Source organism: Chanodichthys erythropterus, chromosome 24 (assembly GCF_024489055.1).
Source record: "Chanodichthys erythropterus isolate Z2021 chromosome 24, ASM2448905v1, whole genome shotgun sequence".
Classification (NCBI taxonomy): Eukaryota; Metazoa; Chordata; class Actinopteri; order Cypriniformes; family Xenocyprididae; genus Chanodichthys; species Chanodichthys erythropterus.
Genome location: NC_090244.1, coordinates 18,053,987 through 18,078,550, shown reverse-complemented (window position 1 = coordinate 18,078,550; position 24,564 = coordinate 18,053,987). Strand labels below are relative to the sequence as shown.

Genomic DNA, 24,564 nt, shown 5'->3' with positions numbered 1-24,564 from the left:
ATGGGAACACAGCAAAATAGAAATAAATGCAGGATTACTGTAAAAGAATAAGAATAAAATCAATTCATAGATGTTTACGAGTTCTGCACTGCAGTTAATGGTCTTCAGTTCTACACACATTCTGTACTTGTAAGTTTAAATAGTTATAAACATAGTCCTCATATTATAGGAATATTAAGCAGTGGAAAGTTGGTTAAAAACTTGGTTAAAACTTAAAATTAATTCACAGTTCCAATTTTAGTAAGTCTGCAAAAGTAGTGCTTGACTAATAACACTAAAAATACAGATATACCAAACTGTTATCCTTCAAGTCTATCTATCGATCGAAGAACATTCCTTCAACTACCCCCCAAAAACTGCATGAAGTTATCTTTTGAAAACCTCATAACTCCTCAAGTGTAATGCACAGCACGTCTCCCGTAGTGAAAGCAAGATCTAACACTGCATAATTATGTTCCTCTTTATTTCACCTCCCATGTGTAACAATACAGCCAATGTCAATTTTTCCAACCATCAAAATTATTGCTTTGGTGTTCAGGAGACTGATCATACTGAACAACTCTGATTTATAAAAAATCCACACAATATTTTTCTCATTCAGGCGAAGTTCAACAAGACCCAAACTTCTTTATTAGGACATTTAAATAACAGACTAGGTGTTTTACAGGATTATTATGGATGTATGGATGAAGGGTACATCTGAAGGCCCAGAGATTGAAGATCTACAAATTGTGTGAACTATTTTGGAAAAAAATGCAGCAGATAATGTATTTATATACAAGTGTATGAAGAAAATCTAGAAGTTGATAGCTTTTCCAAATGAAGCAGCAAGGTTGGCTTCTCTGAAGGCCTCTGATACAGTCTGGGAAAAGAGGAAAAGGTTTTGAAAAACAAATGTTACAATTAAAAAAATTATGTATTATTATAAATAATAACATTTTTTAATATGTACTGTAATTTTAATATTAATTATTGTACAATAAAACAAACAAAACAACAACAATGGCCAAGATTAGTGTGCTCATTCTTCAGAAATGACTTAAAAATAGTAACTTAATAGAGAAATTAAAGTATCTATCTACTTTTGCCCCGCGTGTCTATGCGCAGCAGTTTTTGGCTCTCTGATATGGTGCTGTTTGTGTATGCGGTAGGGCTGCACGATATATGGCATGATGCGAAAAATATCATTGAACTTGAATGCGATTATGATTTAAACGCGATTCTTAGTGCGATTATGAAATCGCAAAGGCTGCGATTGTTTTTTATGCGCGGCTTGTCAATGAAATATAGCTCCAAATGCTAATCCATCTGAAAGCACTGCAAGTTTGAGTCGCTTATAATGTACGTTTGAAAAAGCAACACGAGTCAAACTTCTTTTCAGACACGAGTAGCATTAATTATCTTGTCCAACAAAAGTCAATGGCTGTTTCTCAATAAGCGATCTTGCGTCCTTGTGTTCTTGCTTTACGTCATCATCAACCGTCGAAGTTCATTCCAATAATCAAGAACGCAAGAACGGAGGACGCATGAAAGTACCCGGATGTGTTCTTGATATCGAGGATGCATCGAATGCAAACTTGAGGGAATCGAACCGTTAAAAATCCCAGAAGACGCTGCGGCGGTCGACGTACGGAAGCCTGTAAGCTTTGAAGTTCTGGTGAGATTCCAGCTACAAGCTCGCAAATACGTGACGGCTTGTGAAAGTAAAGCGTTTGTTTTGCTTAATTTTAATAAAATGATAACCTGAAGAAAGCCTGCAGTATTTTTATTGGCATATAAAAAATAATCTTAACATTAACAAAGCATAGCAGCCAAAGGCTAACGTTACTCATTTTCATAAATACACGCGGTGAAATAAAAAGATAATTATATGAAATATTTTTTTAACAGCTTATGACATTTGTTTGTGATGTTATGTTGTATTTATTGTGCATTAGCCACTTATAATATGCTGGGACGGCCAGTTGAGCAACAAGATCGCAGCACATCTCAATTCTCAAATGATGCGTTCTCTGTCCTCGCGTCCTTCCGAGATCGTTCTTTCAAGGTCGCCTGGCAAGACCGGACTCCACGAGAACGCAAGTCCGGACTTGTGTTCTTGTAATTGAGAAACAGCCACTATTTAATAACATGTTTTTACTCCAAACTCACTTCATAACGACAGTTGAGCATCCTTCTGTGAGATGATGTGGGTTCTTACACAGAATAAGGCAGTCGTGTGTTTATTAGTCATGTTTAATTAATCAAAGCGTTTCAATCTTCTGTTTATTCAGCTACAGCGATATGATGAGTCTTTTTCTGCTGCAGGGCATAGTTTGAGTTTCTGCGCAAGAGCGCCCTCTAGCTTTCAGATGGAGAAGCATTTACTACTGATCACAGAGCCGTACAGCTCTGACAAGCCACGTATTAAATAATCGCAGCCTTTGCCATATTGCGTGCGATTTTATCGCGATAAATCGTGCAGCCCTAGTATGCGGTGTGTATGAAGACGTGTTCTCAAGCAAGACACGGATATAGTCAATCGACCTTGCTTAATATCGGCCTACGGTGTCAGAGTAATGTTACGAGCTCGTTCCCTCACGCTCATGACATCCCGCAGGACATAGCGAGGCCACCGGGATCTGCCTGGATTGTTTTCGGGCCGGGGAGGCGACGCAGGCGGCGTCGGGAGAGACGGCAGAAGAGGGGCTGCCGGGGAGGCCTACTGGCCCGACTGAATAAGCGACCACACAAGCCATCTGTACCAAGCATCTTTCTCAGCAACGCCAGATCCGTCGGGCACAAAATGGACGAACTGGATCTGCTTATTGCTGGGAATTCCACCATCCGCGACTGTTATATGATGATAACTGAGACTTGGCTACAACCACTGACCCTGGACACAGCGGTACAGCTAGCAGAGCGCTCCATGCATCGATTCGACAGGAACAGAGACTCCGGTAAGAACACAGGGTGGGTGGGGGGTCTGTGCATGTACGTCAACATTGGCTGGTGTAAGAACTGTAAGACCATATACACCCACTGCTGTCCGGACCTGGAAGCACTGACGGTATTGTGTAGACCCTATTATCTGCCGCGAGAGTTCTCGGTAGTGCTCATCACTGCTGTGTACATACCACCGGAGGCTAACGTTAGCATAGCTCTCACGCTGTTGCATGACTTAATGAACAAACAGCAACAGGCTTATCCTGAAGGAGTGCATATAGTTGCAGGGGTTAACCAAGTGTGTTTTAAGGACTGTGCTCCCTAAATTTGTACAGTATGTACAGTGTGCCACCAGGAGAAAGAACACTCTGGACCGCGTTTATTCCAACATAAAACGCGCATATAGAGCAGTGCCCATGCCACATCTGGGCCTGTCTGACCATCTCTCACTGCTCTTATTCCCAGCATATACCCTGCTGATAAGGCAAACTAAGCCAGAAAAGAGCACAATAAGAACCTGGCCAGCGGATGCACTCACTCAGCTTCAGGACTGTTTTGCACACACAGAGTGGAGTATTTTTGAGTCACAGGACCTGGAGCAATATACAGAGACTACCCCAATAACAAACCCTGGATGAACAGAGAAGTACAGTCTCTGCTCAAAGCACGTAACTCTGCTTTCAGGTCCGGGGACAAGGCCCAGTACAGCGCAGCGAGGGCTAACCTGAAGAGAGGCATTAAGGCAGCAAAAGAGAACTACAGGAGGAAAATAGAGGACTATCTGCAACAGAACAACTCACAGCAGGTATGGCAGGGACTACAACATTTCACCAAAAACAAGAGCAGACCACCTGTGGCTGTCGGAGGCGATGCTGAACTGGCAGAGGAGCTGAACCGTTTCTTTGCCCGGTTTGAGACAACCACACCGCACCCTCCACCACGCTGCACACTCTCACGCTACAAGAACACCAAGTGAGAGGTGGGCTGAGGGAAGTGAACCCAACCAAGGCCGCTGGACCAGATTGAGTACTCGGCAAAGTACTAAAGGCCTGTTCAGACCAACTCTCAGGGGTCTTTACAAAGATTTTTAACATCTCCCTTACACAAGCCTCCATCCCCACATGCCTAAAGTCTGCCACAATTGTTCCCGTTCCCAAAAAACCTATAGTCAGTAGTCTTAATGACTACAGGCCTGTAGCCCTCACTTCAGTGGTCATAAAATGCTTTGAAAAACTGATCGCTGAGAACATCAAGGCCAGCCTCCCTCACAGCTTTGACCCCCATCAGTTTGCATACAGAGCAAACAGGTCAACAGAGGATGCCATCAACACAGCCCTTTACGCTGCACAGAGCCACCTGGAGCTGCCAGGAACTTATGTTAGAATGCTGTTTATTGATTATAGTTCAGCATTTAATACCATCATACCAGGCACACTGGTAGATAAACTGCTGCACCTAGGATTTCCCCTCTCTACCTGCACCTGGATTTTGAATTTCCTCACCAACTGCCCACAAACAGTGAGAATTGGTTCCTACTCCTCCTCCACCATCACAATTAGCACCGGCTCCCCACAGGGCTGTGTGCCGAGTCCACTCCTTTATTCCCTGTACACCTTCGACTGCGCTCCCGTCCACTCCTCCAACAGCTCGTCACTTTATAAAATTATAAAGTGACGAGAATATTTTTGGTGTGCCAAAAAAACAAAATACCGACTTATATAGTGATGGTCGATTTCAAAACACTGCTTCATGAAGCTTGGGAGTGTTATGAATCAGCGTGTTGAATCACGATTCGGATCGCGTGTCAAACCGCCAAACTGCTGAAATCACGTGACTTTGGTGCACCGAACCACTGATTCGACACACTGATTCATAATGATCCGAAGCATCCTGTAGGTGTGTTTTGAAATCGGCCATCACTATATAAATCGTTATTTAGTTTTTTTGGCGCACCAAAAATATTCTCGTCGCTTTATAATATTAATATTGAACCACTGTACTCACATGAACTGATTTAAATATGTTTTTAGTACCTTTATGGATCTTGAGAGAGGAAATGTCATTGCTCCCTATGCAGGCCTCACGGAGCCATCGGATTTCAACTAAAATATCTTAATTTGTGTTCCGAAGATTAACCAAGGTCTTATGGGTGTGGAACAGCATGAGGGTGAGTAATAAATGACATTATTTTCATTTTTGGGTGAACTAACCCTTTAACAACAAAAAAACCACAGAGACACTTACAGGGTGGGCGTGACACACTCTTGCAATATCCTCACATGATGCTCCATATTCCATAGCTAATGCGGCCTCATTAATCATCTCCCCTGCCCCCTGTTAAATGAAAAATCAATATATGAATTATCATATCATTCAAAATGACTTCCTACACAAGAAAAGCAAAAACAGATATATCATTACCGTTCCCAGAATGTGTGCTCCCAACATCCTATCTGTTTCCTTGTGGCTGATGATCTTTACCAGTCCATCTGTATCAGCATTCGTCTTGGCTCTGCTGTTGGCCGCGAAGGGGAATTTGCCCACTTTATATGGCACACCCTGGAAAACGGCAATTATATGCCATTTTAGGAGAAAATGTTTGATGTGACATACAATTTAAGATGGAGAGGTGTGCTAAAATAACAACGAGTCTACTCACTTCCTCTTTGACCTGTTCCTCAGTCTTGCCGACCCAGGCGACCTCAGGGTGTGTGTATATAACGGAGGGAACACAGTTGTAATCGATATGGACGGCTCCTCCTGCCATTCCCTCGACACAGATAATACCCTCATCCTCGGCTTTATGGGCCAACATGGGTCCAGCTATAACATCTCCAATGGCATGGATACTAAAAAGAGATTAGAAACACAAATAAAGACTTGTTTGTCGCAAACAAATGCAAGACAATTCATTTGAAATCTCCATACCTGGGCACTTTAGTCTGGAAACGGCCATTGACAGGGATTCTCCCGCGGTTATCCAGTTCAATACCGACAGACTCAAGACCGAGGTTACCAGTGAAGGGACGGCGGCCAATGCACACCAGCAGAACGTCACAGGTGAGCGTCTCGTTCTTGCCCCCAGCTGCAGCTTCCACACTAACCAACGGAAACAACATAATAGGCAAAAGGACTAGAAGAATTTCGATCCTAATCAGCATTTGGAGAAACGCCGCACTCACGCCACATCGATCTTGCCGTCAGGTCTCTTGTTGGCGCCCATGACCTTGGTGCTCAGTTTGAACTTCAACCCCTGCTTCTGGAGAATTCTCTGGAAGTTCTTGGAGATCTCCATGTCGATGCCCATTCCGCCGACGTGGCCGAGGAACTCCACTGCTGTAACCTTCGCACCAAGCCTCTGCCAAACGGACCCCTAGGAACAAACAGAATGGATCTTCATAATCAAACCCAATTCAGAAGCATCATCAGTCCTCAAATGTTACAAACATGCACTTTTATGAACAATTTAGATCAGTCTTATGATGATTACGGAATGTAATTCTGTAATGTTCACACTATAACCTTCCAATCGTCCACTCACCAGCTCCACGCCAATGACTCCTGCTCCAATCACAATCAGCTCCTCTGGAACTTTTTTGAGGGACAAAGCGCCAGTGGACGAGACAACAGTATCTTCATCAATCTACCACAAGGGAAAAATATTTCAGATTTAATATTCATGATCTGAATGCAACATACCGACACGTCGGCTGTGTAATTATATGAGATGGCGGACAAATCAAGATAAATGTTGATCAAAAGACATTTACAAAATTTAATACACAATCAAAATAAAAACCAAAATCGCAATATGGCTTAGTGCGATTATCAAATTTCAAAGGCTGTGATTTCATTAAATATACGCACTGTGTGTCTCAGAGTGAAATTGTCATTTTAAAGAAGTGCTTATAAACTGGACGTTATCAACAAGAGACAAAAAAGCTTGAAGGTTTAAGAAAAAGGTTTTGAAGGTTTTGAAAATGAACAAATTAAGACAGTTACAAATATTAGTATTGCCATTTTGCAGCTGTACTGTAAATATATAATAATAATTATTAGTTTTTTTTCAAGTATCTGATTTATTTTAGTTAAATACTAAAATTGTAATAATTCTAATTTTCTTTAAAGCTGCAGTCCACAACTTTGTGTTAAAAATTTACAAAAATTAATGAGAATATACAACATAAATCCATTTTCCAAACCGTGTTTTTGTCTTATCCTGAATCATTATAGTACACTTATAATAAGTGTTTATATTCGGACTATTTCAGACCGGACTGGTAGGACTCGCCGCAGAGTATCACAGTAACTGTGTGACTCGCCATAGACATACACAGAGAAAAGTAGCTCCGGCTAGAATGTTCCTCCGCAAGACGTGTGCAGTTCTGTTTATTAACCGCTAGAGGGCCAAAAATCGTGGACAGCAGCTTAAATAATTTTATTAGTAATAATTATTTTATAGTCAGAATGATATATAAATCTTTTTTCTTTTTTTTTTTGGTTTAAATATAAATTGTAACTTCTATCAGAAAAAAAACATAAAATAAAGCTGCAAGCAGCGATGAAAGGGTCCCACCGCCACCAGGTGGCTTTAGGAAAACAGAGCACAGTGGGCAATATGCATTTAAGTTTATAAATATAGGAGGATCAAGTCAGTCATTGGTATTTGCCACACTTCCTGCTACCAGCTGGTGGCGCTATGACTATAACAAAATTTTGGCATGTAGATGTCATCACGTGAAGCTTGGTCAAATGTGAAGTTTTGGACAGATCGGACATTGTATGCCTGCGTTATAACAACTTCTTGTTTCGTGGCGAAACATCGAATTTTGTCAGGCCACCACGGACACGCCCTTCAGCGAAAACTCAAGATCTTCGCAATTTAATGTCACAAAATCCTTTAGATTAGACTGTAGGTGGAATTTGTTAAAGTACAACATCTGGAAATGGCAAAAACTGCACAAATTTTGCAGAAAAAATTCTAAATATGTCACTTCCTGTTGGGTTTTCAGATTTTAGGGGCTTTTTTGTAGGTATTAGGCTGTTACGTCTGTCTACTGAATTTCATACCTGTACGTGAAACTTAGAACGAAGGGTGCTTAATTGAAATTTTGTAGGTGGCGCTATCGAGACATTATGCCACACCTAATTCTAAAAACCTACATTTTCACCTCTTCTGATGCATGTGCAAAGAGTTTTCAAACATGTTTAGGCCCTCAAAAATGCAATTCATTTCGAAGAAGAAGAATTGACCGAGCAATTACAATAGGTTCATCACACCACTGGCCCCCAAAAAAGAGATTTTTTCAACAAATAGTGAAGCCCTAACTTAAAAGTAGAGAAAAATAATATTAAATATTTTAATAATGAAAGAATGTACTATTTTACCCAATATTGCAACAATGCATATTAAAGTTTTGTGCAGTTAGCTTAGCAACATGCTAACATCAAACGCTTCTGAAATCAATTATGAGTTGAGGTTTCCATGGGTGGTGCATGAAGATATTGTTTCAAATCGCTCTTATGAGATTCATTTATGGGCATCCAGTTAGGATGCTCCCTTAGAAAGCAGCTGTCTGTAGGCAGTAGACAGCAAGGCTGCTACTTCTTCTCTATTGCTCATGTACCTCAATGCCTGGGAAGGGGGTGACCTCTGATCCAGTAGCGATGAGGATGTTCTTGGTGTTTATGACTTGTTCTCCATCAGCAGTCTTTGCGGTCACTTGATTCTTGCCGGTTATCTTTCCGAAACCGTTGACGTGAGTTACCTATGGATCACAAAAAATCATCATGTATGGCTTTAAAAGGTTTATTGCTTTACTGTCACATGTGAACAGAGAATAAAAAACAAAGCAAATAAAAAAAATCTCACTTTGTTCTGTTTGAATAAGTGTGCGATTCCTCCTGTCAGAGCTTTGACAGCCCCGCTTTTCTGTGCCATCATCTTCTCCAGGTTCAATGAGAGCCCCTGAACTAATGCGGAATAAAAAATTATGAAATGACTAAAAAAATGATTCATGTATGATGAAATGATGCATGTAAAACTATTGTAGGAGACCTCCAAAAGAACATTAGGAATAATAGGGGCACTTTAAAATACCACAATCCTCTATAATTTATTACAGTTCAAATGTCTATATCGGCTTCTCCAAGTCCTTGATGTTCAAGACACAATAAAAGATGTTTATGTGAACACATATCGCATGTTTACACTTGAACTTACTTTCAATGCCTCTGCTTTCGAAATCGTTCCCATGTGCCAAGTGATACAGGTACGAGTTGTTCAGCAGAGCCTTAATAAGGCAAAAAAAATAATCAAGTTAACCATAGTTAAAAGCATTTTGGAAAAGCATTTGGAAAATCACAAACCTTTGACGGAATGCAGCCCACATTCAAGCACGTCCCTCCGAGGGTCGCGTTCTTTTCCACACATACTGTCTGTGAGAGAAAGGCGCTTGTTACCAGTGCAGTCAAAACAAAAGCCGAGGGCATCTGTGATACCAAGGAACAAAAACTGATACCTTAAAACCAAGCTGAGCTGCTTTGATGGCGGCGACGTATCCTCCAGGCCCAGAGCCCACAACTGTGACATCAGCTTCAACTTTGACAGAACAAATTATTATTATATGAATATCACTTCATATTAAAGCATTTCATATCATTTAAATTTAACATAGAGGTTATGGCTGAGGATTTGTAAATACAGCACTATCAATTAATACATTCAAGTGTATTAATGTCATCCAAGATGTTCATGTTTTTCTTTCTTCAGTCAAAAAGAAATTAAGGTTTTTGATTAAAACATTCCATGATTTTAATGGACTCCAAATGGTTTAAGGTCAAAATTACAGTTTCAGTGCAGCTTCAAAGGGTTTTAAACGATACCAGACGAGGAATAAGGGTCTTATCTAGAGAAACAATCGACCATATTCCTTGTTTGGTATCGTTTAAAGCCCTTTGAAGCTGCACTGAAACTGTAATTTTGACCTTAAACCATTTGGAGTCCATTAAAATCATGGAATGTTTTCACCAAAAACCTTAATTTCTTTTCGACTGAAGAAAGAAAGACATGAACATCTTGGATGACATTGGGTTGAGTAAATTATCAGGAAATTTTATTTGAAAGTGAACTAATCCTTTAATTCATCTTACTTGCTGCTTTGTCAGCATATGTTCTCGCAGACAAGACTGTGGCTCCGTGCAGCTTGCAGGGAAGGTGCTGACCTCGCTGAAGAGATAAGCAAAATTATTTTATTTTATAATACAGATATGGTATATGTTCTCCATACTCTTTTTTTGATGCTTACAAATGGCAAAGAAAATATCTGAATACATTTTATAGTAAAATAAACAATCCAAAGGGAGAAACCGGCAAAAAAGAGAGGAAAATAAAGGAATTTAAAGCATTAAAAGGTCAAAAGAAAGTTACTCATGAGTATTAAACAGTTGCATAATTATGTTGCAATAAAGGCAAAATCCAAAATTCTGTGCCAGGCCTCAAATGTCTCCATATAAAGTATTAGATAAATTTAAACTTAAATGAAAAATGTTGCCTGACATAAAATAAGTTTTAAAATGACTAAAACTGAATATAATATAATAATAAATAAATAGTATATATATATATTAATCGTGATTAATCGCATACAAAATAAGTTTGAGTTTGCATAATATGCGTGTAATTAATATGTATATATAAATACAAACATATACATATTTGAGAAATATGTACAAGTATATGTATTTATATTTTTTATATAATTTATATTATATATAAATAAAAATGTTTTGTACATAAAATTTCTCTGAAATAGATACATTAATTTGTATGTATTTATATATACATATATTATGCAAACTCAAACTTTTATTTTGTATGAGATTAATCACGATTAATTGTTTGACAGCCTAATATATATATATATATATATATATATATATATATATATATATATATATATATATATATACACACACACAAAAAATAAAAAAATGACAAAAGCACTTTACAAAATGATTAAAAATTAAATATTAAAATAAAAATTTAATAATTTTTCTTAGGGTTTTTTTTTTTTAGTTTTAATTCTTTACAGTAGATCACTGCCAGGCACAAGCAATATTTATTTTATACAATTTATGGTTGATTTTTTGCTCCATCTAGTATTGATAACCCCTAAATAGCCATAATTAGTTAAATAAACATAAAAACTTCCACATTCTTGAACAGGAAGACAGCACATGCATGTTATTTTAAAATATGTTATCATTTTTTCCCCAAACTTTCCTCTAAATATGCCTGTCTCTCAAAACCTACCTACCTAGACAGCACTTTTGGGCTTCACTGGCACTTTCTAGGTAGGGCAGCTCACTAAGTGTTGTATTTAAACACGCCTATGACGCTAAAAAGGTAGAATATTTGGAGTGTATCTGGATCAGAATGATGTGACCTATATGGCAATTGATCAAAAAGCTCCACGGACTCAGTAAATGCAACAACACGCCCCTGCAAGTTCAGCCAATGATGACAGATCTAGATCTTAGTTGTGTAAATATGCATTAACACTTCGATAAATGAGATATAGATACAAGTAAATTCATGTCGCTAATATATAAACTACCTCTGCTTCGTTTGTGTTCATGGGCTGACAACTGTGCACGCAGACAAGCTAGTATGTTGGGCCTACACAGTAATAACATTGCATGTTTTGTCTAAAACGCTTTCTTTTTATTCTAATGGACTATGGGTATATTCAAAGTACAGTGTACTGGGGCAAATAAACAGTCATTACCGTGGCGAGTGTGCGGTATAGATGGTTCCAGGTCTGCATTTTGACAGTACGTCCCTTCCGAGACCGCTTCACCTACAGTGATCGGTGTGTCCAAGGACTAGTCAATTTACGCATGCGCAGTACGGAAAGCGGACAGAGTCGCTGCCTGATGATGTCACGCAGCCAGCTTGTTACTCAACGTGGAGAAACTTCATATATTTCAGATTCATCATAGAAAATGCAGTCAGTAAAAAGAACATTTTCACTGTCTCGAGCAAAAATACATATTATTTAATCTTCAAACAACTCTAAGAGGTTACACCTGTGCTGCCTTTTTTAATTTATTTTGTTAAAAGTACAAAGTAAAAGTTATTTTGTCGAGATGTAATGTTAAAAATAATTTATTTTATTGTTTGTTTATATTAAAATTAGTGTTTTTCATTTGTAGTTATATATACCTTCTAGTTATATTACTTATGTTGTACATTTGTTCTTCATATATATATATATATATATATATATATATATATATATATATATATATATATATATATATATTGTGTGGGTGTGTGTGTGAAACCTCGGCAACAAACGTAAAGCAAATATTTTTATAATATAATATAATATAATATAATATAATATAATATAATATAATATAATATAATATAATATAATATAATATAATATAATATAATATAATATAATATAATACCTTTGAATAAAGTGGGGATGAAGTCAGTTTCTCGTGTACTTTTCCTCACCATTCAAAACGCAAGAAACAGTTCCCTCTAGTGGTTAGATAAGGCAACTGATACTCGAAACTTTTTTTCACAAGTATAATACTACTTAAAGGGATAGTTCACCCAGAAATTAAAATTCTGTCATCATTTACTCCCCCTCATGTCGTTCCAAACCTTTATAAATTTCTTTGTTCTGTTGAACACAAAGGAAGATATTTTGAAGAATGTGTTAAATTGAACAGTTTTGGGGCATCATTGACTTCCATAGTATTTTTTTTTCTACTATGGAAGTCAATGGTGCCCCAAAGCATCCTGGTTACAAACTTTCTTCAGAATATCTTCCTTTGTGTTCCTTTGTGACATTTATACAGGTTTGGCATGACATGAGGGGGAGTAAATGATGACAGAATTTTCATTTTTGGGTGAACTATCCCTTTAAAGGGTTAGTTCACCCAAAAATGAAATTTCTGTCATTTACTCACCCTCATGTCGTTCCACACCTGTAAGACCTTTGTTAATCTTCGGAACACAAATTAAGATATTGTTGATGAAATCCTCAGTGAGGCCTCTATTGACAGCAAATCCATTCAAACTCTCAAGATCCATAAAGCTACTAAAAACATATTTAAAACAGTTCATGTGAGTACAGTGGTTCAACCTACGAGAATATTTTTTGTGTGCCAAAAAAATCCCAAAATAACGACTTTTCAACAATATCTATATGGGCCGATTTCAAAACACTGCTTCATGAAGCTTCTGAGCTTTATGAATCTTTTGTTTCAAATCAGTGATTCAGATCTCCTATCAAATGACTAAACTGCTGAAATCATGTGACTTTCGTGCTCATTATCACTGATTCAATTCGTAAAGCTCTGAAGCAGTGTTTTGAAATAGGCCATCACTAGATATTGTTAAAAACTCATTATTTTGTTTTTTGGCGCACCAAAAATATCCTCGTCTCTTTATAGTATTAATATTGAACAACTGAACTCACATGAACTGATTCAAATATGTTTTTAGTACCTTTATGGATCTTGAGAGTTTGAAAAACGCTGGTCTAACGCTGCATTCACACGGGGCGTTGGCGTTAACACTTCTCATTTACTTTGAATGGATTACGTCATGCGTTGCCGAACCAAATTGTGGGTTCCGTCTGGTCGCGTTGCAAGCGGCAGAAGTTGAAGATTTCTCAACTTTTCAAGCGCCAACGCAGGCGTCAGCCAATCAGCTTGCTTTATGCAAACACCCCGGCCTAGAGCAACACCAGAAAGTAATGTGATTGGCTGTTATCACTATAATGGTCACGTCAACACAAGCTTCAGACACGCCCTCCGTCAAGCGCTGACGCCCCGTGTGAATGCAGCATCACTGAGCCATCAGATTTCATCAACAATATCTTAATTTGTGTTCGGAAGATGAATGAAGGTCTTATGGGTGTGGAACAATATGAGAGTGAGTACTTAATGACATTATTTTCATTTTTGGGTGAACTGACCCTTTAAGAGGGATTTTGTAACTACTTGTGCTCATTCTCGTGTGTGTGGAAGTTAAAATTAACAGACAAAAAATTACAAAAGAATAAAAAAGGGCATAATGACGTGTTCACAGATTTCATTCGATTCTAGATTTGTCATATCTATTTTTTTTCTAGATATAGAAACGCATTTTATTAATTATTTTTTTATTATATTAAACAAAGTAATAATACAGAATTAACGTATTCATATTATACAACACTTTTTATAGAAAGTTAAATTATAGGGAAGCCGGTAACACAATCTAAACGACCATATAGCTCGACTGACTTTAGTTTCCCTCACTTTCGAGAAACACAACAGACTGAAGAGGATTACACCGGAAGTAGGGTTAATAGTTCACTCAAATTGAGCAAAAATGGGGCACGTGAGGGATTTAGAGCTTCAGTCATCATTCATTCACTTTAATTAAATCTTTTTTCTCTATAAACGAGAGATAATGGTGGCTGAAGCGGCCCTTCTGCCTGACATCTCATTTTTAGCTACACAACAGAAAGAAATTCATGTTTGGAAGCGAACAGTGTGTATATTTTCGGGTGAATTATTCCTTTAAAAGCAACTTCGTAAGTGTGTCCGTTTGAGGTGAAACGGACACACTTACGGTCCGTTTGAAATTGAGGTGCAATAATAATGTTCTCCTGTCTTCACTTCACTCCAGTTTTATAAAGACATCATAAATCATTAATAGTGATGAATAAAACTGCTCTGTAACTGACTTTTGCCACCTCCGCTGCGCATGCGCGGTATCACGGCAACAGCGATAAACATGCAAACGGACGGTGAGCCCAAGATGTCATCGCAGCGGGAGTACGAGGCGGCAGAATACCTCGAGAAACACAAACTTATTGAGCTGATGAATAATTTAACTAGTATGCTCTTCTTCTACAGACCAGGTGAGACTTTCGACGCGTCTTGTAGTAGATTTGGTAGATCACCGTCTACCTTGTTAAAACCTCTGTGGCATTTACCTGAAAAATTAAACGGAGAGTTGATGACATGAATAGATTGGTTGAAGGTGTTAGTGTGTGGAAATCTAAGGTTGTTGCTTTCTTACGGTTAAATTTGTGATGAAACAGTAAAGAAACACCAACTATACCCGATCTCATGAATCCTGCCATTACAGATCGCCCAAAGGAATTTCTGATCGACCAACTTGAAAGGCTGAAGCTTTCCAAAGCTCGTCTAGGAATCACTCCGTGCCTCTTCAACGACTCCAACTTAGATGCGCTGTTTGGAGTCCTGGATCCTTCCAGTCAAGGCTTTATCACTTATGGTCAATACAAAGAAGGTAAATCTCTTATAAAAGCAGTGCTGTAACTACACCTAATAACAAAACAATAATAGTAAAATGTGAATGAATGCACTTTGGATAAAAGTGTCTGCCAAATGTATGAAAATAAATTTAAAATGTACCAACAGACATGTTTCTGAATGGAGCATATCACATTATTATATTATATTATATAAGTTGGCTTCATAGCTGTTGATTCAGCAAAAATACTAGTTTAAATACCAGTAAATAATGATTAATGTTAATTAAAGGGTTAGTTCACCCAAAAATGAAAATTCTGTCATTTATTACTCACCCTCATGCCGTTTCACACCCGTAAGACCTTCGTTAATCTTCAGAAAACAAATTAAGATATTTTTGTTGAAATTTTTGAGGCCTGCATAGCCAGCAATGACATTTCCTCTCTCAAGATCCATTAATGTACTAAAAACATATTTAAATCAGTTCATGTGAGTACAGTGGTTCAATATTAATATTATAAAGAGATGAGAATATTTTTGGTGTGCCAAAAAAAAATAAAAATAACGACCACTAACACTGCTTCAGGAAGCTTCGGAGCGTTATGAATCTTTTGTGTTGAATCATGATTCGGATCGCATGTCAAACCGCCAAACTGCTGAAATAATGTGACTTTGTCGCTCTGAACCGCTGATTCGATACACTGATTCATTGTGCTCCGAAGCTGCTGAAGGTGTGTTTTGAAATCGGCCATCACTAAATAAGTCGTTATTTTGTTTTTTGTGGTGCACCAAAAATATTCTCGTTGCTTTATAATATTAATATTGAACCACTGTACTCACATGAACTGATTTAAATATGTTTTTAGTACCTTTATGGATCTTGAGAGAGGAAATGTCATTGCTACCTATGAAAGCCTCACGGAGCCATTGGATTTCAACAAAAATCTCTTAATTTTTGTTCTGAAGATGAACGAAGGTCTTACGGGTGTGGAACGACATGAGGGTGAGTAATTGATGAATGAATTTTCATTTTTGGGTGAACTAACACTTTAATGTAAACATAAAATGTGCCATTTGTTCGTGAAATTTTTTAATTAAATAGAGTGACAGACAAAAAAAATCAGTAACACTTTACAATAAGGTTTCATTAGTTAAAGGGATAGTTCACCCAAAAATTATCCCATAATTTACTCACCCTCAAGCCATCATATGTGTATGTCTATCTTCTTTTAGACAAACACAATTGGAGATATATTTATAAATATCCTGGCTCTTCCAAGCTTTATAATGGCAATGTGTAGGGAGCGTGATTTTGAAGCCCCCCAAAAATGCATCAATCCGTCATAAAAGTGTGTTAATAAAGGCCTTCTGAAGCAAAGCAATGGGTTTTTGTAAGAAAAATATCCATATTAAAAATGTTATTAACTATAATAACTAGCTTCCGACAGACCGCCATACACAATTTGCGGCAGAAGAGTAACCTCTGACCTGACACATGATGCAATGACGAACGTGGAAGCTCAGAGGATAGAGCAAAACAAAACACCGGTCATGAATTAGAGGTCTAAAATGAGAGAAATGTTGAAGGATTTCGATATAAGAGAAGAGGAGTTTAAGTTTGTTGCACAGCCATAATTGTTTAAACCGCAAGAGGAGTCTAAGCTTATGATACTCCTACATCCTGCGCCATACATCGCGTCAGAGGATTACTCAAGTCGACTTGCGCAGTATGCGTACGGTCATCTTCCGGAAGCTAGTTATTTTAGTTTATAAAGTTTTAAATATGTATATTCTTCTTACAAAAACCCATCGCTTCACTTCAGAAGGCCTTTATTAAACCGCTGGAGCTGTATGGATTACTTTTATGATGAAAAGATGCAGTTTTTTGGGCTTCAAAATCACGTCCCCCATTCAGTACCAATATAAAACTTGGAAGAGCCAGGATATTTTTAAATATATCCCCAATTGTGTTTGTCTGAAAGAAGATAGTCATATACAAAATCTTGGAATAATTTTCATTTTTGGGTGAACTATCCCTTTGACATGAACTAACAATTAACAATACTTCTACAGCATTTATTAATTAATCTTAGTGAATGTTATTTTCAACATTTATTAATGCATTATTAAAATCAAATGTTGTTTTTGTTACCATTAGTTAATGCACTGTGAACTAAGATGAACAAACAGCTGGATTTTTATTAACTAACATTACAAAGATGTATTGCTCATTGTTAGTTCATGATAGTAATACACCAACTGTTAAAAAAATGAGACCTTATTTTCTCAACAAATGCATAAATAATCAGAGAAAACACAGACAGTGAGTGAAAACGTGATTTTCCATTTTTAAAAAATATAAAAATTTTGATTCTACATATTGGCCTGTGTAATGGCGACAAACAGGGATGTGCGGTTTATGAAATAATGTGACTACGTCCTGTATCTGGTTTATTATATTATATGTAGTAAGTCATGGGGAAACACTGACCCTAATTTCTCTGAAGATTTCTCTGAATACTTCCATTAAGTTGTTTTGTTTATAATTCATGAGTAAGAGTTATACTTGTGGTCAGACTCAGTATGATACGCTCAACATTGCTTCCCCGCAGCACTGAAGACACTTGGCATCAAGAATTTCAATGAGTTCCCGGATGGAGCCAGTGATGACAGGATATCACAAGAGACGTTCATAAGAGAGGCGTAAGTATAACTACTGCTTGCAAAAGTCATGTGATCGTTTGAAGATTCAATGGCTCTGAATTCAGACCTAATATCTAATGCATACATTATACACCCATGTATTTTTGTAGATATTTGATTATATGAGAAGTATGTTATACCTTTGAATAGGGCAGATTATTGTTTATTTTGTTCATAATTAATCCAGATTTCTCTGTTTAGGACAGAAGGGCTTGTCAGAAGTGCAGCAACATTCCAGCTATAGGTGAATTAACAACTCTGTCCTTAAAAATAAGTATCTGTAAAATAACTTTTGTAATGATTTCCAGATCAACTAAACAGCTCTCATATGACAAAACAAAATAAATACCACAAATAAAATTAAAATGTGAACAAATATACAACAGAGCAGAATTATATTTTGTTTCTCCATATTATTCAGTGATACTGAATAATTTATGGCAGCCTCAATATTACAGTTTGAGTGAGTTGTAACCACGACCTCACATTTAAAGTGTTATTTATTTTTTTTTTTTATTTGTAGCAGCTAAAGCCAATTTACTGACTATATGCCTTATTTCATACATTATGATCACAGGTTTTATTTTTACTTGAGCTATTGTACAAGTGTTTTAACCCTCTACTATATGCAACAAGGCAGTAACAATTTAAACAATATATATTATTTGTGAACTAATGTTCAGCTTTTCTTTTTAATAGTCAACTTATTTTAAACAGTCATCAAGCTTTTGTGCACTGATCACAGACACGAAGATATACCTTTAATTTTACCAAGCTGATTGTTCACAAAAAAAACCCATAGTCATCATATTTTCAGACCATTTCAAATTTGACTTTTCAAGTGGTGATATCTAAGTGGCTGAGCAATTTACTTACTTTTTAATTAATCTTCCCATTAAAGGTGCAGTATATAGGATTTCTGTCAGCTAGAGGTCGCTAGAGGCCTATTCAAAACAATAGCGTAGCTTGATGATGTCAAGTTTGAGCGTGGAATCTTGGGACATGTGGTCTTCACCTCACAGCCGGTGGAAACAATCAGGATAGGACTCGGAAAGAAATCATGTTCATGGATGCGATTATTAACGTTACTGTAGTATGAAGCAGAACAGGGCTGAGTGTTGTGGGAGCTGAACGAAGAGCGATTGCGCAACACACACCTCACGAGCAGCAGAACTTTTATTATGACACAGTCGCTGGCGCCGCTTCCGCTTTTCCGGTCATGTATATGAGGTAACGCAGCTCTGTTTATCATATTAGATACATTTGAGTGTGGTGAAAATGATGTTATAGCTTTACTCTGTGCGTTCGCTCGGTGGCTGTGAGCTATATAACAACAATTAGTTTTCTGTCTATAAATCTTTAGTGTTTCCATGGTTTCTACAAAATAAAACCGGACTCAATTGACAGGCGACTCCTCACACGTCCCGGAGCCTTGGTTTAAGTCACGATTTTATAACGATTTACAAATAGTTGGAAACATTTGGGATTTTGTAAGTACTCAAGTGAACAAAATAACACTGGCAGAGTGTTTTTTGGATATTTTTCTGCAAAAATCTTACATATTGCATAGTGCATTACATATTACTTAATAAAACCGAGTGACCTTAACACTTTTTATGTCACATTTTGTAATAATTGCATTGTTATATTTTAGTAATGTCCATTTTTTTCTCATTTAGTTCTTTTGAAGAGACACTGCCTCCCTTGCCTCCTCGAGGAAACACCCGATACACATACATAAATACACACACACATATATATATTTACAAATATATAGTAGTCAACATTTGAAGTGGATCAAAACTTTTCATTAAAGTTGTCCCAAAACCTTCTTCTTTGGACAACTTAGGTCTTAGGGCAAATTTGATTAACTTTTGATCCACTTCAAATGTTGACTACTGTATATACAGCTATGGAAAAAATTAAGAGACCACTTAACATTGATTTCTGAACTAGGAGTGGTCTCTTAATTTTTTCCATAGCTGTATATACACTATTTTGCCAAAAGTATTGGGACACCCCTCCAAATCATTAAATTCAGGTGTTCCAATCACTTCCATGGCCACAGGTGTATAAAATCAAGCACCTAGGCATGCAGACTGCTTCTACAAAAGAATGGGTCGCTCTCAGGAGCTCAGTGAATTCAAGCATGGTACCATGATAGGTCACTTTTGCAAGTCTATTCGTGAAATTTCCTCACTACTAAATATTCCACGGTCAACTGTTAGTGGTATCATAACAAAGTGGAAGTAATTGGGAACAACAGCGACTCAGCCATGAAGTAGTAGGCCACGTAAAATCTGTGCTGAAGTCGCCAACTTTCTGCAGAGTCAATAGCTACAGACCTCCAAACTTGGTGTGGCCTTCAGATTAGCTCAAGAACAGTGCGTAAAGAGCTTCATGGAATGGCTTTCCATGGCCGAGCAGCTACATCCAAGCCTTACATCACCAAGTGTAATGCAAAACGTCGGATGCAGTGGTGTAAAGCACACCGCCACTGGACTCTAGAGCAGTGGAGACATGTTCTCTGGAGTGACGAATCACGCTTCTCTGTCTGGCAATCAGATGGATGAGTCTGGGTTTGGTGGTTGCCAGAAGAACGGTACTTGCCTGACTGCATTGTGCCAAGAGTAAAGTTTGGTGGAGGGGGGATTATGGTGTGGGGTTGTTTTTCAGGGGTTAGGCTTGTCCCCTTAGTTCCAGTGAAAGGAACTCTTAATGCTTCAGCATACCAAGACATTTTGGACAATTTCATAATCCCAACTTTGTGGGAACAGTTTAGGGATGGCCTCTTCCTGTTCCAACATGACTGTGCACCAGAGCACAAAGCAAGGTCCATACAGACACGGATAAGAGAGTTTGGTGTGGAGGAACTTGAATGGCCTGCACAGAGTCCTGACCTCAACCCGACAGAACACCTTTGGGATGAATTAGAGCGGAGACTGTGAGCCGGGTCTTCTCGCCAACATCACTGCCTGACCTCACAAATGTGCTTCTAGAAGTATGGTCAAAAATTCCCATAAACACACTCCTAAACCTTGTGGAAAGCCTTCCCAGAAGAGTTGAAGCTGTTATAGCTGCAAACAGTGGGCCAACTCCATATTAAACCCTACGGATTAAGAATGGGATGTCATTAAAGTTCATGTGCACATAAAGGCAGGTGTACATGAAGGTAGTGTGTGTGTGTGTGTGTGTGTGTGTGTGTGTGTGTATATATATATATATATATATATATATATATATATATATATATATATATATACATACAGAACTATGCAAAAGTCTTAGGCACGTCAGTATTTTCACCCCCCAAAAAAGGAAAAGATGAAACTGAGACAAACTAAATCCAGGAGAACTGTGGCCGTCTCATCTCAATGAGCTCCCTTGCTTTCAAGGTTGTGAATCAGTATATAGTGCACACTTGTAAGGACAATAAGAACTCCGGCTCACTACACATTGGGACACCAATGACTCTATTTCCGGGGACAAGACAACATCCTCATTGTACAACATCACTACTGGTATTTATGATCAACAGTAGAACTGATAACTTTCTGATGTTGTTTTTAATGTTAATTAAAGTACAGTATGACATACTTTGCTTGCTACATACAAGCAACATTTCAGCCATCAATAAATGATAAATGTTAGCTAGATTATGTTCATTACCTTTCTAGCGATGTGTGTTTATACTGAAATATAATTAAATATTGACTTGTATTTTTCTATCGCGTGCCATTATGTGTAGGTGTTGCCTCGCGTGATTTATGTTTCGTGCTTTAGAACTTTTGTTAAGGGAACATAATGAGAATACCTAGTTTTCACAGTGGATTGTGGGACTTTTTAGGGTAGGAACGTGTCAGTGCAGTGGAAGGATTTTGCGATAGAGACAGCCCTCAAAATGGCCGACTCCCTGATCAATGCCCTGACTACTGAACTAGAGAGCTGATTGAGACTCACCTAATGAAAGTCAATGGGGTCCAGTTTTGCTTTTTGACTTTTTCAGATGTTAAATATGAATTATATTAATATTAATATAATATTATTATTATTCTATTAATATATGTTAAATATTGTAATGTTCTACAAATGTCATTCAGCTTTTGTTTTGTTTTTTAAAAGTAGAACTTTTACACAATCTTGATGTGTCAGAAAAGGTGTTTTAAAAGTATAGCCCACAACCATTGGGTTCATCTCCATGCTTTTTTACATTGACCGAGATGTTTTTCAAAATTGTGTTCCACTGAAGTAAATGGCGACAGAATTTTTATTTTTGAGTTAACTATCCTTTTAACACAGAAACACAGGGAAATGACCATTAGTTGTGTCATCGACAAGAAAAAACCCTGAAGAAATTTTTCCATACTTTGTGTCTTTAGAACTATAGAAAATATATAAATGTGTGCATGTCACATTACATTCCTTCCTATTATTAATATTTATTATTATTATTTTAATTAAAAAAGTATTTTTAATTTTAAAAGCACAAATAAAACTTTTCAAACCAAGCATTTCACAAAAAAGTGTAGATTTAAAATTATAAACAAGTAAATATACTGTGCAAAGTAAAGATAAAATAATTGTGACACTTTGGGGCGATTTACATGACACCGTTTTCAACTAAATATGTGAAACTTTATGCATTTTGGCCGTTAATTTACACGACAACGGCATTTTCGGGGCCTGAAAATGCAAGCTTTTGAAAACAGGTTTCAAAGTGCAAGTTTTTGAATATGATACACTGTTTAAACTACAAAAATGTGAATTTGTGAAAACGGTGAAGTCATGCACATGCATTATTATGTGTTCATCTATAGGCGAGTAATTTTTCGTTCTTTCGCCAACTACTGGCCTGCTATGAATAACACAGCGTTTTTAGTTGTTTTCGCTGATCATTGTGAATGGGGATTATTTAGACAATGTTGTTGTCTGTACCTGAAAAACACAATGGAAAACCTTTTCCGTTTTTAATACATTGTTGTCGCTTAAACGTACCCTTAATGGTTGTCAGACGTCAGTGGATCATGTTGATAGTTAATGTAATGAACCACACCTGTGGTTACTCTTCTAGAACACCTGTGTGGACTTGAAGAGAACTAACTTCATACACCAAAATCAAAATCACCAAATGGTTAAATTGCAAAATAATTAGTAAAAGTGGAGTTAGTTTTAGCAGCATGTATTTGCAGATGCCTCTTGTTTTGATATTTTGTATTTAATGCAAATCACGCATGAGAAAGTCTTACTAATGTGGAAAAACATAAATTACACAAGTAGCACATTTATCACTGGACACCAGTTTACCTTTGAGAACATTTAATCAAAACTGAAACCAATTACACTGACAAAATGCAAAAGCCCATTGGAGAGACTGCTTGCATTAACAGTTCAATGGGAAGAACAATGTTATGCTAATTATGATGGCTACAGTTCAAAGTTGTGAATGCTTGTGAGGTTTTCACTCGGTCACGAGTAGTTGTAATGTCCACTTTTACAATGAGTACAGGCTACGACTTTTGTGTTTAAAGGGTTAGTTCAGCTGAAAATAAAAATTATGTCATTAATTACTCACCCTCATGTCGTTCCACACCCGTAAGACCTTCGTTCATCTTCAGACCACAAATTAAGATATTTTTGATAAAATCCGATGGCTCACTGATGCCTCCAGCAATATAATTAACACTTTCAATGCCCAGAAAGCTACTAAAGACATATTTAAATCAGTTCATGTGACTACAGTGGTTCAACCTTAATGTTATGAAGCGACGAGAATACTTTTTGTGCGCCAAAAAAACAAAATAACGACTTCATCAACAATATCTAGTGATGGGCGATTTCAAAACACTTCATGAAGCTTTGAAGCATTACAAATCTTTTGTGTCGAATCAGTGGTTCGGAGTGCAAAAGTCTAATAAATTCAGTAAAAGAGGCTTTGTTACGTCATAAGTGTTTAGAAATTTCAATGGTTCACTACTGGGGCATGACTTTGGCAGTTTGATCCATTTGCACTCCGAACCACTGATTCGAAAACAAAAGATTCATAAAGCTTCGAAGCTTCATGAAGCAGTGTTTTGAAATCACACATCACTAGATATTGTTGAATAAAGTCGCTATTTTGTTTTTTTTGGCGCACAAAAATATTCTCGTCGCTTCATAACATTAAAGTTGAACCACTGTAGTCACATGAACTGTTTTAAATATGTCTTTAGTAGCTTTCTGGGCATCGAAGGTGTTAATTATCTTGCTGGCAGTAGAGGCTTCACTGAGCAAAAATATCTTAATTTGTGTTCTGAAGATGAACGAAGGTCGTACGGGTGTGAAACGACATGAGTAATAAATGACATAATTTTCAGCTTTAGGTGAACTAACCCTTAAACAGACTTAAAATAGACACTAAAATCACAAAACCTTCATGGCCTAAAATAAATAATAATAAAAATAAAGGTGATTCTAAATATTGAAATATTCCATCCAATATTCTATGATTTTAAAGAAGGAGAAGAAAAACTATTCTGAAAAATAGAATGAAATTAATTTATACCCACTTTAAAGAAAGTATATACTCTATTGTGCTTCTTTAATTACTTTTACCATATGTTTAAGAATGTTTTACATCTGCCACAGTTTCTCTTTATTTTGGGC

At 37.2% G+C, this 24,564-nt stretch overlaps 2 protein-coding genes across 3 annotated transcripts; one reads left to right on the top strand and one right to left on the bottom strand.

The window, feature by feature from the left end:
* Window positions 1–607: 607 nt before the first annotated feature.
* On the bottom strand, window positions 608–11,843 carry dldh (dihydrolipoamide dehydrogenase). Its single transcript, XM_067380098.1, has 14 exons — window positions 11,715–11,843; window positions 10,078–10,153; window positions 9,447–9,526; window positions 9,295–9,363; window positions 9,149–9,218; window positions 8,798–8,898; window positions 8,553–8,693; window positions 6,467–6,568; window positions 6,108–6,298; window positions 5,854–6,024; window positions 5,585–5,774; window positions 5,347–5,484; window positions 5,170–5,259; window positions 608–862 (listed from the first exon to the last, which is right to left on the bottom strand). The coding sequence occupies exons 1-14, from the start codon at window positions 11,751–11,753 to the stop codon at window positions 797–799; spliced, it is 1,524 nt and encodes a 507-aa protein (XP_067236199.1). The 5' UTR covers window positions 11,754–11,843; the 3' UTR covers window positions 608–796.
* Window positions 11,844–14,679: 2,836 nt separating this feature from the next.
* On the top strand, window positions 14,680–18,646 carry si:dkey-42p14.3 (EF-hand calcium-binding domain-containing protein 10). 2 transcript variants are annotated; one of them, XM_067380373.1, is made up of 4 exons: window positions 14,680–14,861; window positions 15,092–15,256; window positions 17,832–17,922; window positions 18,129–18,646. In XM_067380373.1, exons 1-4 carry the CDS (start codon window positions 14,705–14,707, stop codon window positions 18,265–18,267), a joined length of 552 nt encoding a protein of 183 aa, XP_067236474.1. In that variant the 5' UTR covers window positions 14,680–14,704; the 3' UTR covers window positions 18,268–18,646. The 2 variants fall into 2 exon arrangements, with proteins under 2 accessions (XP_067236474.1, XP_067236475.1); XM_067380374.1 differs by having other exon boundaries at window positions 18,124–18,305.
* Window positions 18,647–24,564: the final 5,918 nt, after the last annotated feature.

Excerpts from the sequence above, each read along its gene's own strand:
- dldh (XM_067380098.1), bottom strand. The coding sequence starts at position 11,753 with ATGCAGACCTGGAACCATCTATACCGCACACTCGCCACG. Across the intron at positions 9,364-9,446 it reads CAGCTCAGCTTGGTTTTAAG|ACAGTATGTGTGGAAAAGAA; the intron begins GTATCAGTTTTT and ends TTTCTCTCACAG. Across the intron at positions 6,299-6,466 it reads GAGTCATTGGCGTGGAGCTG|GGGTCCGTTTGGCAGAGGCT; the intron begins GTGAGTGGACGA and ends GTTTGTTCCTAG.
- si:dkey-42p14.3 (XM_067380373.1), top strand. The coding sequence starts at position 14,705 with ATGCGCGGTATCACGGCAACAGCGATAAACATGCAAACGGACGGTGAG. Across the intron at positions 14,862-15,091 it reads GCTCTTCTTCTACAGACCAG|ATCGCCCAAAGGAATTTCTG; the intron begins GTGAGACTTTCG and ends CTGCCATTACAG. Across the intron at positions 17,923-18,128 it reads GAGACGTTCATAAGAGAGGC|AAGGGCTTGTCAGAAGTGCA; the intron begins GTAAGTATAACT and ends TGTTTAGGACAG.